Genomic DNA, 17,744 nt, shown 5'->3' on the forward strand with positions numbered 1-17,744 from the left:
GTATTTCTGAAAGAATTTATATTTGTAAGAATGTCCTGTCGGAATCACTGTTTTTCTTTGTTGACTGATCCAGCCTATCACCACCAATGCTATTACTGTAGGAACTACCAAGGAAGTGGTTTTGTGACCACTGATCCTGGCTCAGATTTACTATCAGATTATCCCCTAATGTAGCTTCGATCAGGCAGCCAAGCTATCACATTTCTTAAGTTAATAAGAGTATGCAATATATCATTTGTGCTAACTTAATGCCTGCTGTGGGAGGAAATACTATTTGGCATAAAGCCTTCCAATACAAAATCAACCTGTCAAATATAAACTGTATTTACTGTCTTGTCAAAGAATGACCTCAGAGCAGGTATTGTAACAATGACTCAACTCTGTAAATTGTGCTGTTTTATTTACAGAGGACAATAATACAGAATTATTACCTATTAGAAATAATTTACTGATCATATAGCTTTAGATTTATTTTTCATTTTTCTTGAAACCAAAGGTTTATTTTTTTGAAAACAGGTTTGCTTGTGGTAGGAGAGAAGTTGCAGCTTTCTTTTGGAGACTTTTGATTCATCAAATATGGCAGAGTAATGACATTAACAGTCATTGGAGACATTTTAATGTCATCCATCCATATGAAAGCTATTTTTTTATTTAATGACATTGTTGGGACATGGAATTCAAAGAGAGAGAGCTTTCTTCCTTTGTTTAAATAGGAAAATGAAGTATGTTTTAAGTACACTTAGACCCTTAATGTTTTATGAAGAACCTATTCCATTGGACAGAATCAAATTATTTTAGTATGCTTCCCTCTCCTACTTTATTAATTCTTATTTGATACATCCTTCATAAATTCATTAGTTTATAAGATGGTGAATGTATTAGGCTATGCAGTTTGGGTTTTCTTAAGCCAAAATACTACAACCTGCAATTTATGGTGGTTTTTTTCCCCATTTTCTGTAAAATCCTTATATGCTTTTTATGTAAAGTTCCAAAAGACTTTGATTGATTCTTTAGTATAAGCACTTCACTTTGGTTTTTCCCCTGTAATGCTCTTCTGAATAGGTTAGGACAAGATAGATTGTGAGTTCATTAATGGGAAATGATAAGCAAAACAAGTAATTAGTTTACAGACTTATGTCTACATTTGCAGATGTATTTCTACATAACTACATTACTGCTGCCGTAGTTAGAAGTATTTATTTTCATCGCTGTTGTTGAGTAGCTCAGCTTTACTGCTGATTTTCATGGTCCACTCTCCATGGTTCTTGGCATGAGTATGTGGAAGTTCATTTTTCTCACTCAGCCAGTGTGTGGGATCAAAGTGGGACAAGGTGACTGGCGTAATGTAGTAGCACATATCCTGAACTGCTACTGGTTATCATCAAAACTCTCCCTTTTAGTTGTTTCTGATGCAAAAGCAGTCACATTTGCGCCAGTTTTTCATACTCCTTTAATAATTTTTAAAATGTGGGTTTTATTTTTATGGGAGGCCTTTGTAAAAGGCAAATAAAACATTCAGTTTGGTTTGTTCATGTTCTGTTTCCATTTTTCTGTGCAAATTACTGTTAAAACCATTGCTCAGTTTGTTTTAATGAGAAAGAGGAGAAGGGATCTCAGAGATGATGCAGTTTTTGTTTAACGTAAATTGTTGGCTGAAGAGAGAAGAAGTTAGTGTCCATACTGAGAGGAAAAATACAGAGATCTGTAAGCATGGGGGCTGTTTTGCAGCAGGGGTTTTTGTGGTGAAGGGAGGACACATCAATAAGAAAGAGAGCTTTTAACTGTGCTCTCACAGAACTTTTCCTGTTAAAGTTTTTAATGAGGAAGCTTAGAAATAACATGTCATTTGTCAAACAGACAAAGACCAATGCTAGGATAGAAGGGAATAAGCCTAATAAGTGTTCAAAATGAATTATTGTATCACATGTATGATCTATTAATAGGGGAGAAGAAAAGAAATAAATGCAACCTCTTAATAACTTCTATGCTCAGTGGGAATAATCAAGTTGTCAGCCCAAAGTAGTGAGTATGTTGTTTTTATCAGTGTGCTGCATAAGGGATGAGATATTGGTGCTAAATTTAAAGCAAAAGTATGAAAACTTGAATTTTAATGCCTGATTAAGTTGGTTGTTTATCTAGCCCATTAAAATGTCATGGGTATCTTGCATTAGCTTTGTTGGAATCAAACCTTATGGTTGGCTGGGAAGTAGTCTAGTCTTAGAGAACTAGGCATGAGGAAAATTGTAATAGTTGAGTTTTGCCCTGAGCCTGTGAAAATTAGGTCGTTGTTTAACTATACGTGTAGTTATTAACTTCATATAATTATTATAGCTGTGAAGCTTTAAAAAAAATTAATTAGGAAATCCTGATGTAAAACGGTCTGTTCAGATGTATTTTTCCAGTGGTGGTGACGTTGTCTTTTTAAAATTGGGATAATGAATTGATTAAGGTGTTCTCAGTATTTCTGCATAAGGGTTTTGTTTGTTTGTTCGCTTGTTTTACAACACGATGATTATGCAATCCAAAATTAAACTACCATTTCTTTTCTACACCCTCACCTTTAGAATTATGGAGAAGCAGGGTTTATTTCTAGTGCTGGGAAGCTCTAGTCTAAACCAGAGCACTGTGATATTGAGTGCTGCACAGCTTTGAAAGTATTTCAAAGGACAGGGGAGTTATGCTTGCAGTAGTCCAGGCTGTCTCTGCAGGGAATGCAGAGAGAAAGGTGAAATGATCAAAATAACAGACTGGTTCTTTGCAGCACCATGCTGAACTAATACATGCAGTGAATTATGCTTTTTCAGCCTCACAGTAATTAAAATAAAAGGATATTAGCTTGGAAGAGTTTTAGCTGTATGGATAAATGAGACATATTTCTAATCACATGCAGAAAAATTTGGCGCATCTTCTGTATAGTCTTGCCAAAGTCTATGAGAACCCAGAGAAATTTAAATGAAAAACAGTGTCTAGGTTTCCAGTCAGATTGTGCTAGTATGCACACTCAGAAAGTAGGCATTAGGAATAGCCTTGCTGGTCAGGTCAAGAACTTTGTTTTCACCACATTAAGTTTCAGCTGAAGGCAGTGTCCAAGAAACAGCTAAAATTGGAATTGAAGGCAGTTCTCAGGTGGGGGGACAAACCTGTGAGTCATCAGCACAGAGATAGATGGTGGCTGAGTTTGTGTTGGCAGGTGCTGGATCTCTGAGCATACAGGAGAAGAGGACTGGTAAAAAAGCTCAGGGATTGTGGTGTACAAGGCTCCTGCAGCAACTTTGAAGAAAAATACTACTTGAATGTTAAATGAAAGCTAGAAACAGACTGGAGCAAAATGAATGCTTTGTTCTATTTTCATTTGTAGGTTCTTTAGTTTTACTTTTGAGTTCCACTGAATATAAAATACTAAATCTGAGGCTAGAAAAAATTCAGTTCCTCAGAATTTTGCATTTTTTCTCTCTCTCTCTTTCAAAAAAAAAGAACTCAGTCCTCTTTAAAAGAGAACTGGTATGACACAGATTGTAATGCACTGTTAAACAAATGTAATAAATGCTGGTGCCATATTTATGTGGCATTATGGCTTCAGGATTTTACTGGGTTATTACTGAAAATTTATGGTATCAAAGGTGCAATACCAACAAGTGAATGCACAAATGAATCTGTTTTTAAAAAAATCCAGATAATGGTTTTTTAATGTTCTACTTTCTCTGTTTTCTTCCCTCTGAAACTAATGCAAAACCAGTTTAGTTTCACAGCTTGCCTGCACAAGCTGTGATAGATTTTGTCTTTGTATTTCTCTGAAATATACATACAGAAAGATGCAAAGTTCCTTTAAGAGGGTAGAACTAAGTGTTCTCTTTTCTGCGTCTTTGAAATCTAAAGGTCATCAGATAAAAAAGAGATTTTGCCATTTTTTGTTGTAGTTTTAAGTACCCTAATGGTTTCAGAGTGCAGGAGAGATGAACTGCTTCTTAATAAACAGTTTTAAGGTAGTGGTTTATCAGGACCTCCCAGGAGAGTTTCAGAATATGAGGTGGTGTTGGCCTACCTGCAATGTTTGCTCTAAGAAAGTGGGTTCATGGTCTTCTCCTTGTCCCCTGAATTTTGGCTCCTGTGGAGAAGGGACATAAGATTTATGAGGAGAATCTCATCAGACCTGTTCTTATAAGTTGTCTCCTCCTTGGTGGCTATGTAAGGCTGCGTGGGGGCTTGAGCTGCATTTGATGACTCAGGCCAGAATATCCTCCTACCTCTTTGGGGCTGTGTTGCTCCTGGAGAGCTGAGAGTCTCTCTGAAGAATGGGGAGGCTGTGGGATGGCTGGGGGTGTACCAGAGTCCTCCAGGAGCTTAGAATTCCACGGTGAAGACAGGGATAGTTTGGCTGGACATAGCAATGTCAGCTTTGCCAGAGTATTGGCTTCATGAGAAGTTATATTTTTTACTTATTTTCTAAAAATACATATCAGACTGCTACGCTTTAGGAGAGCTGAAAACTGCAGGGCAGGACTCAAGGTCAGATTGGAGAATGCTGTAGGCAGTTCTTGTGTGATTGTTGGAGAGGTCTTGATAAAGGTTGTTATTAGAATGCAGGAAAAGAGCACGAAGTACATAAGTACTGAAACATTCTAGAGATGTTGCTGTTAGTAAAATGTTTGTTTGTTTGCTTTTCAGTTTGAGCAGTATGTTTTTGACAGCAGAGAACTGGAAGACTGGTTGATTGACATACTAAAATGGAGTATTTACCAGTGCAGGTAAGACATTCTTTGAACGTCTTTTTGCAGTTTCATTTCTCAGTGTTGTTTTGCAGTTCCCAGTGCAAGTAACTAGATTAACGGCAGTGTTACACAATCATTTTTCTGAAAACAAAGCTGGTTTAGGAGGTTTCTGTATTTTCGGTTCAATCTCAGGTGCTCTGATGCAGCTGCTGTGAAGTAGCTAAATGGTCAATTTAGCTAAATGATTAGCTACATTATTCTAAAATGATCAATTTAGAAAAAAAACAAACCAGGAACAAGAAACAAAAGAAACATATTTTTTTTCCTTCAGATGAACATTAAAAATATGTTATTCTGTGATCTACTTTGTATTGTGGCCTCAGGAAAGATTACTTTGGATAACTAAAGAAAGTGGTGAGGTGATGTGGGGACAGCATGGACCAGCCAGGATATATAGGAGATTTTCCAACCTAGGAAAATAAGTAAACCCTCAGAAGTATGAAGGAAAGGAAAGGTTTGGCCCTCAGTGTAGGATCAAGTGGCTTTAACTGGCATTTTATCTACTGGAAATGTGAATTCTCAGTGCTCTGAATACTTCTGAATATAGAAATGCTGTTTGGATTATAAAAGTTAAGTAGCAACCAAAAATTTAGAACCTCCCATTCTAATTTGTGTATTAAGGTACTGTCATTTATTATCAGACCTTCTGGTATGGGTTTATATGCTGCATTAAACTCCATTTCTCATGTAGAGAGCTCCTACTGAAGGATTCTTTTGTTTCTTAATGCAGTTTATTATCTCGGTTTCCAAATGCTAATGATGTGCTTTAAAATACAACAGTAAACTCATTAAATACTAAATTGAGTTGTGGACTTTTGTTGTAGATGAAGTCTGTGGAATGCAGCTGTAAATTTGACAGGAATCTTTACAACAAATACCTCTACATGAGTTCAGGTTTTTTTGTTGGCTTTTGTATGATTAGTGTACAAGCTTAAGACATTGTCCAAGTTGAGTTTCTCCTTTAAAATATTTATTCACTGCATAACACTTTCTATTACGTAGTTCACAGGACTATAACTGTTCTGTACTAACTGTTTTCCTTTGCACTGGTATGAAAGACTTTGGCAGAAAAGTAGTGATGTGGTTTATGTCAGCCCAGGGCAGTGAACGTTCCCCTTCTTCCAGTTTAAGGTGCACATGGAACAAGCTGAAGCTCAGCAGAGCAAAAGCTATTCTCAGTGGTTAGCTGGGTACCTGCGGTACGCAGCACTGCTTGCTGCATGTGCTGTTCTGTGAACTGTGCCACAGTATTTCTTACTGGTTTTGCAGTTGCTACTGGAGGAAGGCACAGACGCTGTTTTTTCCAAATGCTGTTTGTAGTTGAGCAAGAGCTGTGTTACTGGATTAAAATGCACTGTCTTGTGTCATGAAGGCCTGTGGCTGCTGGACCCTGTGCTTGGTCTGCAGGGAAAAACTGCCTGCCAGGCAATTTTTAGTGAACTGGCTGGGAGTGCTAAGTAAGCTCAATAGAGAAAGAAGGGAGGGAGTGGCCCCAGCTAGAGCCGTATTCTACACAGGAGGAATACCACAAGTTCACTGGACAGCCCTTTTGGCAGTCATGCAAGATGTGGCTCTCTTAAATTTTGGGGTTTTTTGTTGAATTAACTAATTCATAAAATGGACCTTTGTGCTTACGTAATTGGACTGGTTCTGGGTTGTTCCAAGTTTTCCTGCTGGGGACTTGAGGGACCCTGATCGTGTCCCACAGCAACCACAGGAACAGTCTTCCTTTCACTTAATGAAGGCAAACTGTTCAGGGAGTTAGCACCACTCAATGTGTCATGACACCAGAGCCTTGTCATGTCTTCCTCTCTTAAGAATGTAGTTTTATCAAAATGCAAGTTGAGTGAGACTGCCCTATGATATCCTTAAAAAGATAAAGATCCTTTTGCTTTTCATTGAATGTTTAAAGTGGCTTCCTTCTGAGGTACTGGACAGTTTCATCCACAGGGTTTGTTGCCCAGCAGCCAAAGGTCACAGTGGATCTCCGCTCTGTGGCAGGTCAGGTTTCATTTGCAGAATATACACTTGCATTTTGGTAGGTGATGCCCATGTGATAATGCAGTTTTGCAGCCCCAGAGAATTACAGTGCAGAACATTTTGTATCCAGCTTTAAAGACCACAGAGAACACCCCTATACAGTACTGTAGACAAAGCAGTGGAAGAGGGAATTGCTGCAAAGCTCTGTAGACTGTCACTGCCAGTCCTAACACTACAAAACTGTAGCAAAACTTGTGGCATCATTCAATTAGTCTCTTGAAGTCCTTTGATTGAAATTCAAACAATGACAAGATTTTTTAGACAAGCTGGGTTAATAGCATCATCTAGATGCAGTAATTTTGATCTTATGGTAAGGGCCTTTGATCCAAGGTCTTCATGTTGTCCTAATGCAGCAAAATTCCTCTTCCCCTATCCCATCAATAAGGTATTGTTCCCGTGTTTTTGTAAAGTGCGTTCAGAGTCTCTGTACTGGCTGTTAAACCAAGGTCAGAATTAATGTCTTGTTTAGAGTTTAAAATCTACACCTGTGTTACAGTGCTTGAAGTCTTTCAGCTCCTCTAGAGTGAGCACAGGAAGGGAAGTCTTATCTTGAGTCATATTCTAAGACAATTTAGTTGGTAGGCTAGAGGTTGTGCCTCTAAAGGTAACTTTGCTTTCAGCTGACTAATACCTGCTGCAGTCTTGACTTTTTTTGCCACCTCCTCTGTTTCAGTCTCAGTACTGCCTGCTACTTCACAAATACCCAAATGCATGTTCAAAATTTTAGAAACAAAAAACCCATAATCCATTCAAGCTCCAGACAATGTCTGCTGCTTCTACATCAGAGCCAGGAAAATTGACTAATATGCATGAAGTGCAGCCTGCTCAAGTTTTGGTTTTTTTTTTTTTTTGTTTGCTTAGTCCTCAAACCAGACACTGCTTGCAGAAACGGGGAAGTTTGAAGACAAGTGTTTGCAGAAGATGTAGTCTGTTTCATTAATCTAGTGTTGAAGGAAAACCAGCAGAACTTAGTAAAATCTGTAGGATTCTTAGTAAAATCTGTAGGATTTTAATGTAGGAATCAGCAGGCAGTTGTAAAGTAGCAGGAACTTGCTAGTCTGTGGCTGTGAAGATGACAGTGAGAATTACCACTTTACTACAAAAAAAAAAAATTACTAAAAATAGGCATGTTGACTTCCTTAACTTCTGCCTTCCCCTGGAATCTCTCAGTCTAAAGCCTTACATGACCTGGTCAGACACTTTCTCTTTACTGTTTGGCTGTGCTGTAATTGCTGTCCTCATGCCAGAGTTGAGGTTCGGCTGCCTGCATGGACGTTCTGCACCAACAAGGACTGGAAGCAGCCTGTGCTCTTTTTCTCCTTGTCAGAGTATTTTTCCCTCTCCAGCCAAGAACCGAGCAGAGCTGCAATATGTAGGTACCATTAAGTGCCAGGATTGTATTATGCTGACGATGTATTGTGATGCTTCTCTGATAACACTTGATTCCTTCACAAGAAAGGTAGAAGTTACTGTGAGCTGGATTTGGTACATCCTCTATTCTTGTTTACCTCAGGGACTGCATATTTAAGGAAGCTGTGCAAACTGTGTGTAAGCATTGTCCTTTTTAGGACCAGATGTGCATTATCCCTATGCTTGTGTTCTAAATAATTTGTTTTCTCTTTGTTTTCAGTAACTAAGGTGCTGACAATTTTGACTTCTTCATCCTCATAAACATGAGTGAAGTTCAGGCTATGGTAGAATTCTCCGTGGAGCTCCACAAATTCTTCAATGTGGATTTGTTTCAAAGAGGGTAGGTAGCATGTTCTTTCAGACTTTATTCTGTTGGATGGCTTGTTGGAAAGACCTTAATGGGTATTTTGTCATGCACTGTTGCTTCATGTGTTACTGACTATTTTTATAGGGATTTGAATTTTTTTTATTCTATATTGGAAAGTCATATTCTTTCTAGGACTTAAAATTAAAAATTAAAATAATTTTTCTTAAAGCCTAATTTGTAATACAATGTTTTTGTCTAATTGGAGATGAGGGAAAGCCTGTAGATATGGAGAGGACATTATATTCTTACCCAGGCCTTTACCCTTGAATGTCTTAATTTCTGTAATCTCTTTTGTTTGAAATATGATAGGTGTTTCTCTTCAATATTTTAAAAATGGTCTTGCAATTAACCTACTCGTTTATCAGTTTGGCAGTGGAGAGTTTCACCAGCCTCTCTCCTCTTGCTGTGCTGTGCCTCCAGCTACACAGGGCTCTACGCTGCCTCTTTAGACCCTCCTGACCTCCTCTTACTCCACCTTATCTCTGCAGAAGTCTTTTCCATATTCCTTTCATTTGATATCATGTGATTGTCCTAGATTACTTTTTAAGGTCCTTGTTTCCCATGACTATGCAGGAAATAATCCTTTGTAGATTATTTTGGAGCTATTAAAGATTATTGGTCCTTTAGTGTTGTGGTACATCAGCCTTCTGTCAATCCTCAAGTAGACTACAGTAAAAATGCATGTTAGAGTTTAGGCTGTGTTAGCATTTGCAGAGACAGAACAAGGTGTATCAGTGTTGATTTATGATAGCTGCTTTTCCCAAAACATTGTAGAGTAACTTTCCTCAGAAATAGTGATAAGAAAATACATAAGAAAATACATTCGTGTTTTTAGCCTTGTCTTAGTTCAATACTCTGTGTGTGTGTGTGTGTGCATGTGAGTATTGTTTTCAGTACAGTTAGGGTTTTTTTTCACAGAACTGATAATGACCCATTATGTTTGCTACTATATGCAGTCAAAGTATATACAACAAACTGACCCCTTTTTAGGGAAAATTGTCATTTCACTCTTCATTGGAAGAGAAGGATTAAGGAAGGCTTAAGAGGTCTGTGAAAACACTGAGAATATTCTAATTACTTCAAGAAAAAAGCACAGTCTTTTGAACTGTAGCCTTTTTTAATCTTTCAAAACAGCGGGCAAGGAGAGGGTAGAACATGGCACATTTACTCTAATGGAGAACCTGAAGAGGAGAAAGTGTTTTGGTTGTCTTAACCTTACAATTCAAGTGGTTCCTCAGAAAGGTATTTGAGAAGCAAAGCACAGCAATATAATTACCAGTGCTTTACCTGGCATATTTATTTTTAGCTTATTCTTGCAGTAAGCTAAAAAGCAGTAAATTCACAGGGCAAGTTCAGAGAGGTGGAATGCTGACATAATGAGAAAAGTGGTGTGAGGAGATAACAACTTCTCTGGTTTCGAGCTGAACCTTAAACTCTGGGCACATTCCTTGTAGAAATTAATGTCAGGAAGAAGAGAGAACTTCCAGAATAATTTGACAGACCGAGAAATGTGACTATTGCAATTAATTCAATTTGGGTAGGCCCCAGTATTTTTCTAGGAAACTGTCTTTGTGTTTATTTGAGACCATACGTAATAGTTCTGTTGCTGGAGGAGCTCTTGGATAATGGATTGAATGAGCAGAAAAGGAAATCTTTGGTTTCATTGTTAGTCTCCTATTTTTTAGCTACCACTGTGTTTAGCATGGTTTGTCTTGCCAAAATCAAGTACAGAATTGATTGCATTGTGTGCATTCAAGCCTTCCCAGCGTGGCATGCTTGTCTCATGGAGTTAGAAACATCATGACCTTCTGAACTGAAGCTGAATAAAATGTCAGCTATTGCAAGTAATCACATCAAGTTCCTTATTAGAACTTAGAAGATTTTACTCCAAAGTATTTGTTTGCAGAGTGAGTCCAGATTCTCACTCATTTGAATACTGGAGATGTCATCATTTGCAGCCTAAATTTCCTTCTGATCAGTTTTAGTTGTTTTTCTTAATAGCTTTGTCTTGTGAATCAGTCTGAAAGTTCACCCTTATGGTATTATAGATGTCAGTCTTTTGTCCCTTTTATTAAATATGAGCTAACATGAGTTTATTCATTGGAATTTGTGGCATATTCCCCACCCTCCCTTCCTTTTTTGTGGAGTCCATGTACCCTAATATCCAATCAAATCCATTTTACTGTCTTCCTGCTTTTATAACTATTTGAGAAATCTGCCAACTCTGGCATCCAAAGTCTCATATTTTCTCGGATTTGTATCTGTAGTGGCACTACAGTTGCCAGAAGTACTTATGACTGTGTGTACACTAACAATTAAATTTGTTATTTAAGGAATTAATTACTAAAAGCAGTGCTGATGTCCATACATCTGTGTGGTTCCATGGTTGCTTCAGATTTTAACCTCATCTTCTGATGAGGACCAGGTATTTTGTATCATGAGTGTAATTTGAAGTTTTTTGTATCCGTAATCCCTTCAGAGTGCTTTGTGTCCCCAGGGGCTGAAGCGTATTTGCGTATTTTGTGACAAGTAGATCAGAGTAGTTCAACTTAGGAGACATCCAGGTTCTATGACTGAGAAAGCTCTCAGTAAACTGAACCAGCATGCAGCAAACTGGGGTCACTGGGGAATGTGCCTCAAAACCACTCTTTTGATCTAAACGGGTCTAAATAGTGCAGACTGAGCCAAAATGTCTCATAGTATTTTACTCATGATCATATTTATATGAAGAGTTATATTATCTTCCTAAGTGACCCTCTAAAGCAGACTATTTTCTTTACTTCAAGATAACTTACTATTCCAAGAAGGGGTAACAGTGAATTGTAATAAAATATTTGTCTTATGTATCCAGTGCAGCTATTTTGTTATGCTGTCTTATAACTGTGCCATTTGCTTTAAACCCAGCTTGTTACAGATGGCTCCATTGGTTTATTTTTATCTGTTATTACACTCAAATAAGGCTTCACACAATTTTTGTTTTGAGCTAGTGAGATGTGATGACAGGAATTTTTTGCCCAAACAGTGATTGATATGCAAGTATTGTGTGACAAAATGAATTAAAGAAATGTATTTGTTTGGGACCTTTGAGAATGATAGTCTGAGATAGTGAGGTTTCAGACTGTTTTGTCATCTTAGCTCATAAAAGTTCACACCAGTAAGGTGTGGGCTCTATAGTACTGATCTTCTATAAAGACAAGGGAAATATAACATAGCTTGACTGCAGAAGTGGAGAATGAGTTGAGTGGAAAATTGGTTGGATAATCCGGCTCAAAGAGTTGTGGTCAGTGGTGGTATGTCCAACTTAAAGCTGGTGACCAGTGGCACCTCCCATAGACTGACACTGAGTCAGTAGTCTCAGCAGTCTTTGCATAGAATCATAGAATGGCTTGGGTTGGAAGGGGCATTAAAAATCCTCCAGTACCAACCCTCCTGCCGTGGGTGAGGCACTTTCTATTAGAACAGGTTAGAGCCCCATCCAACCTGGCCTTGAAAACTTCCAGGGATGGAGCAATCACAGCTTCTCTGGGCAGCCTGTTGCAGTGCCTCACCACCCTCTGACTAAAAGCATTTCTCTCTAATATCTCATCTAACCCTGCCCTCCTTTAGCTTAAAGCTGTTCAATTCAAAGCCTTTGCTATAAAAACAGGTTGCTTACCCCTTCATTTACATATGTCTTATATGTCAGCATACATATATATCCTGAACTGAGAGATAAATGTGTTCAGAATGTCTCATTCCAAACAACTGCTTACAGAAAGTGCCTCAGTACTTTGTAGTGCTCAGTTGGAGTTCCCATGTTCCACCATGGGATGATGGGTCCTGATGTCTAACGTGGGGCAGTTACACCTTTTCTGTGGGTAAGAAGAATTTCCTGGTAACCCTCACTTGGGAGAAGATGAGGTTTTCATTTCCCTGGAGTTGTGTATTGCTTTTTTCCTTGTAAATGGCAAATCTAATGAGCTAAAGAGACTTAGTTTGTAGTTTAGCATAGTGCACACATTGCTGCAAGATCTGCTTTGAAAACAGCATTCATCTACATTTTCCCCATCTCTGTGCATTTTTATAATTCCATTGTTAAGTTCTTACTTTCTCACAAATCTTTTGTTACTTTGTCAGTAGTGTGCATGCACACACAACTGGCCAAAGCTGGGTTTAGAATACTTCTAATAGTTATGTCTCTATGTGTTTTGCCTTTTTTTTTTGGTACTATTTTAATTTGTAAGGTACAATACCTGCAGTTTCAGAAAGAGCTTCCTAATGTTTTTTTTGGCAGTGTAAATTTGTTGTTGCATAAACTGTGAGGAGAGGAAGTAAAATAAAGTAGTAACAGTAGCTCTTTATTGCATATTTACTGCTCAGTGTGTCTTAGTTTTCTTTTATTTGACTTAGTTTTGGGTTAAAAGGTTCTTATAAAACCACATGAAGAAGTTACATTAGTAATGTAAGTCTACCACACTTCTTTAAAGGCTTTTTGCTTTTAACTGTTGGGTAACAGATGGAAGAATAATACTAAATACCTTCCACAGGAGAAACTTTGGCAGATTCTAACCTAAAAAGTATTTTTGGAGATGTATCATATCTGAAAGGTTATTGGTAAGACTGCAGCATAAGTTGCTTGTGAACCTAAATCCTATTAAAAGTCAAAGGAATTTAAGCTTCAGAGACTACCGAAAATTTAGCCTTATGATATTCTTCTGTTCCATAGATTTATGTTTTTCCATGTGTAGATAATCACTCATGTGTCTAAGCAGCATTGACATTTTATGCTTTCATGCATGTGGTTGTGTAATGTAGCTTAAAAGAAAATAACACTGAATCAGAGTATGAAATTTATTAAATCTCATTATGATTACTCAGTAATGTCATGAGAAATAATGCAATATATAAAAGGTTGTATTGTTTTCTGGATCCAGTGAGTTGCCTACATTAATTTTAAAATTTTTAACAGGAAATTAAAATTCAAAATGTACACTTCCAGCAGGACCACATTTCTTCCTCCTGTTTATATCAGAAATGAAATGGTTTTGTCCTTAAATGAAGTAGCCCTTGTTAATGGTTTGTATTGCTAGCATATGATTGAATAACAAACTCTTGATGAACAAGGAACATTCAGGTTCACCTGTTTGGTTTTCTTTTTTTAATTCATTCAGCTCAGACATACTTTTAGTTTCAAACTACCTTTCTGTATGGCATATTTTTCTGGAAATAAGTGTTGTGAATTGCCTTCTGACAGGATAGCTTATCTTTTGAAGTATTGTACTGTGATCTTTACTTAATGTAATGCATTTTTACAAAGAGAGAAGAAAGCTGTCAAATTTGTCTAACAGTTGTAAGATGAGCTCTGTTCTTCAGTTTATGGTTTTACAGTAATACAAATAGCAATTATACTGGTTTAAGATTTGGAAGGCTAGGCTGTAAACTCAAGGGAATAATCTGTCTAGGAAAAATTATGCAAATATTTTTGGTCTTGGGGTTTTTGTTGTTGTTGTTTTGATGTTTTGTTTTTGGTTTTTTTTTTTTAAGTGGATCATTTTCTGATTCTAGTTTGTCAGTGGATGCCCACAAACAGGTCCTGCTTGCTTTGAGGCAGGGAAGGGTAAGACTGGGAATGAGCAGTGGGGAAATCTTATTTTAAATTGCCATTGCTAAAGAAGCTGAAACTTAGTATCATCAATCATCCTATTAGCCCCTGTCATGCAGGGTGTCTGAGACACCAATGGTCCGGTTCCAACGGGCAGTTACAATTTAAAAGACAGAATCGTGTCTTCTAAAATATGGTGTCTTATATTTGTTGAAAATAGGGGTTAGAAAATTAAGTGGAAAACTGAGCAGTGTTTCCTTTGAGTCAGCTGAGAAATTAAGGTTTTTCGAAGCACACCGAGTGGAACTGAAGACATTGGTAGGTTGTTCTGCTTGTCTTCTTCAGTTATCTGAAGTGCCATGCTTGTATTAGGAGACTTACAGCCACACAGGGAAGCTCGTCTGGCGGTCACCTAGAGCCACTGTAAAGTGGACTCCTACTTTTGAATCCTCCTCCCCGCTCTCCTCCATGGTAATTCCTAGAAGACTATACTCCAGCTTAAGAAACTAAATTAAATCTGGATGCTGCAGATTTTAGCTACATATTTTGACCCATAAAGATGCTTGTACAGATGCTTGTTTCTTCAGTCATTATACATATAGGTGTAGATAAGAGTTGGTAGTTGTAGTTGTCCTGAGGGTATATTTTTTTCCTGCATCCCCCCATATTCCAAAAATATTACTTCAGTGTTTTGTAATGTTCATGGGTACTCATTGCATCTTCTAGACTTCTTAGAAATGGGGTACAAATTTCAAATCACCTGAATTTTATTCAGATTTTCACTCTTACATTAAAGTAGTCCTTTTGGACATTTTAAAAAGATCAACTTTTGCAATTGAAATTATGATTTTGCAATGGAAAACATTTTCTCAACTCAGAATTAAAGCTGTCTAATGGCATCCCATCTCCTCCAGGCATTCAATTTGGCAAAATTCCATTTTCTAAGAACAAAAAGATGAAGAGCTCAGATGCCTAGCTATGCCATCTTGCTGCCTTTCTGGACCTGACAGTGCTGTGGTAGGCACCGCTCTTTGGTGTGACAGTGATATGGCATAATTTGCTGGCCTTTGCAACTGCTTTTGGAGGGTCTTTGTAATTCCTTCTTTCTTCATGCAATGGAAGAATAAGGGGTCCTTGCGTATGTAACACCAGATACCATTTCACACTGCAAAGTAACAATTGTACCTCAGCATGCCTTGCCATGAAGTCTATCAGGAAAAACATGATCAATGAGTTTAGTTTAGTGAGGGAGTAAATGACAGTGTAAGACAGGAATGAGTATAAAATGATTTTATCTGGAGAAGACCCATTCTTTTATTCTGTAGAACATATGGCACTCAGCTGTGTATAATATGAAGGTAGAATGGGCATGGGTGTTAGTTGAAGGCATCACAATAACGATTTCTTGAGTATGCACCTTCTTTTTCTAAATTGAGTTTTACTAAGTTCAGTATTATGGAGTGGCATGTGACAGCAGTAACAGGTTTAACTTTGCATTTAATACATATTTAGTTACTAAAATTGCTACTTTTGAGATTCTTTCAAGTGTTAGCACCCTTATGTGCAGAAGCTTGTAGCTTGTGCATAGTCTTACAGTTCAGACCTGACGCTGTGAGATGGTAGCAAAACCCAGAAAAATCTGTAATTCATAGGCTTATTTATGTGTGCTTGGTTAATACACATAATAGTTACAGCAGAAATATGATTCTTTAAGTTAGTTTACCATCCACAGCTAACTGAGGGAAGGGAGAGAGAAAGATGCTCATCCTGTGTTTCACAGTCTTGACTGCCTCACAATACAGCAGAAATTTCTGGTATGGTGTCTTTGTTTTGCTTCCTTTGCTGCTCGTACTAGCTAATAATACCTTGATGTATACCTGTATCTGCAATCACAAACAGCACTTAACTGGATCATCACAAACTGCAGAGAGCATATAGCTTTGTTGAAATAGGGAACCAGGCTCAGTCCCACCACCAAATGCAGACTCAGACTCGCTGCCTCCACTTCAGTCAAGTGCTTGGCTTCAAAATCTCTTCCTCTTTACTTCTTATGTCTCCTGCCAGTTACTGTACATAAAGTAACTCATCACATTTTTGAATACTTTTTAACCTTATTTCACCCCATTCTACTTGTTCGCCCTTTCCCAGATTCTGACTCACATTGGCCATGGGGGAAGAAGCTTAAAATACCTCCAAATACTTAGAGGCTCTCTAGACTGGACCATCGTGTTCATGTTTATGCATACATAACTTCCTTTGTTGATTTGCAAAGTTTTAAAATTGCTTTAAAAATTTGTCTCATATTTTCTCCAAAAATATGATGAATACCTTAGATTAAGTGATCAAGACCTGCTGCTAATAATTTTCTATATTTGTGTATTTTTACTGCAAGAAGTAGCATCCAAGTTATTGGAGGTGATCAGGCTGGGGAGAAAAAAAGAGGCGCATTTTTCACTTGTGCATGTTTCTTTGATGTGGATGGTTGTGCCTGAGCTGTGGGGTTTTTTTTGGTGGAGGGAGAGGGTGAGAGGGTATACCCAGCATGGCCCACTGTTGGTGTCATGAACCCAAATCTGGTGTGAAATAGCATTCTATGCATTTATAGTTGGCCTGAGCATGTACCTGCCAAAAGATGTGATATGCATGGTCTTCTCCTGCTTTGTTTGCTCCTGCAATCAGGTCCCTCGAATGGGCTTGCTTTTGACAGCAGTATAGTCAGAGAGGGTGTTAAGCTGGCAGGAACACAGGGTTAATGGTATAGATCTCACACACATGGAGAGCCATTGGATAGCAGCTGCCTGAGTAGGGTGATCCTGCTTTTGGTGCTTCCTGTGTGCCTGCAGTCATGCTCTTTTGCCTTATAGTTGGTCAGCTCAAAGTGGTAAACCAGCAGAAAAAAAATGGCAAAACCAGAATAATTTTGGGTTATATTTTTTTAAGTCTCTCTGGTCCACATCAGCATCAGATATTCTGTCAGTGGTGGTACAGAAGGAGTATAAAGTACACAGGAGGAATGGGATGCCTACTTCTGTCACCGACTAGCTTTTGGGTTGGTTTAACTGTAGTCCTGGACTACATCCTGAGAGAAATGTCCATAAAAGTTCCAGCCTCTGTGTTAGGAAGATGTTTCTGGCATGGGAGAGGCCATTATGTCAGTATGATCTGCTCAGTGACAGCAGCCCAGACATCAGTATGTTTTGAAACAAAACCTCTGTTTGAACTTTTGCATTCATCTCAGTTGGCATCCCTGCCCCTAGGGTACAGAGTTATGACGGACGTCAGGTATGTCAATTCTAATTTCCCTAAGCCCTCATGTAGAGATCCAGAGTTTGCCTGGCAATGCCAGTTTGCAGTTTCCACCTCCCTTGCTGCTGGCAGCTTCGTGCCGCTACAGTGCCCTGCCCTGTGGGTTGTGCTGCCTGAGCTGCTGGATCTGACCAGTGTCCAGAACTGCTCTGCAAGTGGTGCATTGAGAAAGGTGTCAAATGTCTTGCTGGGGGAAGAACTGAGTGCCTGGGAGGACAGGAGAGAGGAAAAGGGGTAAATAGAATTCCTTAAACTTTGTTTCTTGTAGAAG

General features: G+C 38.3%; 1 protein-coding gene across 6 annotated transcripts in view; it reads left to right on the forward strand.

The window, feature by feature from the left end:
* FAM135A (family with sequence similarity 135 member A) overlaps positions 1-17,744 on the forward strand; it is a 79,694-nt gene that overhangs the window by 10,590 nt on the left and 51,360 nt on the right. For 5 of the 6 annotated variants that reach the window (XM_038130270.1, XM_038130271.1, XM_038130275.1 and 2 more), the window contains 2 exons: positions 4,666-4,745; positions 8,440-8,559. In XM_038130270.1, coding sequence (XP_037986198.1) covers positions 8,483-8,559 — 77 coding nt within the window. In that variant the 5' untranslated portion in view covers positions 4,666-4,745; positions 8,440-8,482. Of the gene's footprint in view, positions 1-4,665; positions 4,746-6,433; positions 6,514-8,439; positions 8,560-17,744 lie in introns of those variants that run through there. The other variant, XM_038130274.1, reaches the window with a different exon arrangement.

Source organism: Motacilla alba, chromosome 3 (assembly GCF_015832195.1).
Source record: "Motacilla alba alba isolate MOTALB_02 chromosome 3, Motacilla_alba_V1.0_pri, whole genome shotgun sequence".
In the NCBI taxonomy this organism is placed as follows: domain Eukaryota; kingdom Metazoa; phylum Chordata; class Aves; order Passeriformes; family Motacillidae; genus Motacilla; species Motacilla alba.